Here is a 1,177-nt window from a genome sequence, read left to right on the forward strand (position 1 = left end):
AAGCTAATCATGAAGTTTAAGTTGGGATTTTCAGTAAGCAAAAGCCACAAAATTAAGAGAATATCTCCTTAAGGCTCATGATTTTACTTGTTAGCATCCTGACACATAGCAATATTAATATTTTCTTGGACATATGGCTAAGAGATTCTTGAGATCTTTTTTAATCTTAATGCAAATTAGTTGTGAGAATGAGTCTAATGTAGATTGTGGTTTGCTTCACATATAACTCAGGTTGGATAAACTAATTTGTGCAAATCAGGGGAGTCAAATTTCAGAAACTACTGTCTGCTCAATTGAACTTCCAACTTCTGACACCATGTGCTACTACCACAACTATTATGGTAGCCTGGACTATGGCTGCAGCTATGGCTCTGAATATGGTGACTCTGGTTATGCCTGCAACTTTCCAAGCTCCTATGGAAGGTTCCTACTGGCTCCTACAAAGAAATTCCAATTGCCAGTCACTTTGAGTCATTTTCTTGTGATGCGCTAATTGCATCAACAGGGTTGTTTATGGATTAATTATTGTCTGTCCAATTTTAACTAAATCTAATTATTGATTACCAGAGGTCATATTTGCATTGAATTGGTGAAATTTCCCACCGGTCAGTAGGAAAATCCTCTGATATGTTGTTACTTTTATGTGTTTGTTTATATCTATTATAATATTAACAATTTCCATGCAGGAAAACTTATAAATTTGCATTTTAATAAATATGATCACTTTCACAATATGTATTGCTTATCACATTTATTCATTTCTCTTTATCATTTGTGTATCTGTGTGTGTGTGTGTGTGTGTGAAAGAGAGAGAGAAAAAGGGAGAAACAGAGAGAGTGAAATTGCTACCTGTGGCTATTTTAGTTAGTGACGTGACAAAACAGGCAAGGCATGACTGATGTTTTTCCAACAATGTTTGTATAAAAGTATTTTCAAGTGCAGTTTCAAGAATACTGTCCTGTATATTGATCAAATGCAAGTTTCATTTTAGAAAAATTCAATGTTTGACCTAGGTAATTGGCAAAACCAGTAGCACTATTACCCACCAAGCTATTTTCTATTGCAATTTTCTCTCTCCTAATAGTCTACATTTAAACACGTGCTTCTGTACTGATATAACTCCAGCCCTGCATTGGGTACTCTGACCTCTTTTCACTCACTCTTGTAGATGAGGATC

At 35.1% G+C, this 1,177-nt stretch overlaps 1 protein-coding gene across 1 annotated transcript; it reads left to right on the forward strand.

Annotated features, from left to right (window-relative positions):
• The first annotated feature begins 292 nt into the window (after positions 1–292).
• KRTAP22-2 (keratin associated protein 22-2) lies at positions 293–584 on the forward strand. Its single transcript, XM_045388007.2, has one exon. The coding sequence runs from the start codon at positions 317–319 to the stop codon at positions 491–493; it is 177 nt and encodes a 58-aa protein (XP_045243942.2). The 5' UTR covers positions 293–316; the 3' UTR covers positions 494–584.
• The last annotated feature ends 593 nt before the right edge of the window (positions 585–1,177 follow it).

The sequence above is a fragment of the Macaca fascicularis genome, chromosome 3, assembly GCF_037993035.2.
Source record: "Macaca fascicularis isolate 582-1 chromosome 3, T2T-MFA8v1.1".
NCBI lineage: Eukaryota > Metazoa > Chordata > Mammalia > Primates > Cercopithecidae > Macaca > Macaca fascicularis.

Coding starts and splice junctions, on each gene's coding strand:
- KRTAP22-2 (XM_045388007.2), top strand. CDS start 317: ATGTGCTACTACCACAACTATTATGGTAGCCTGGACTATGGCTGCAGC.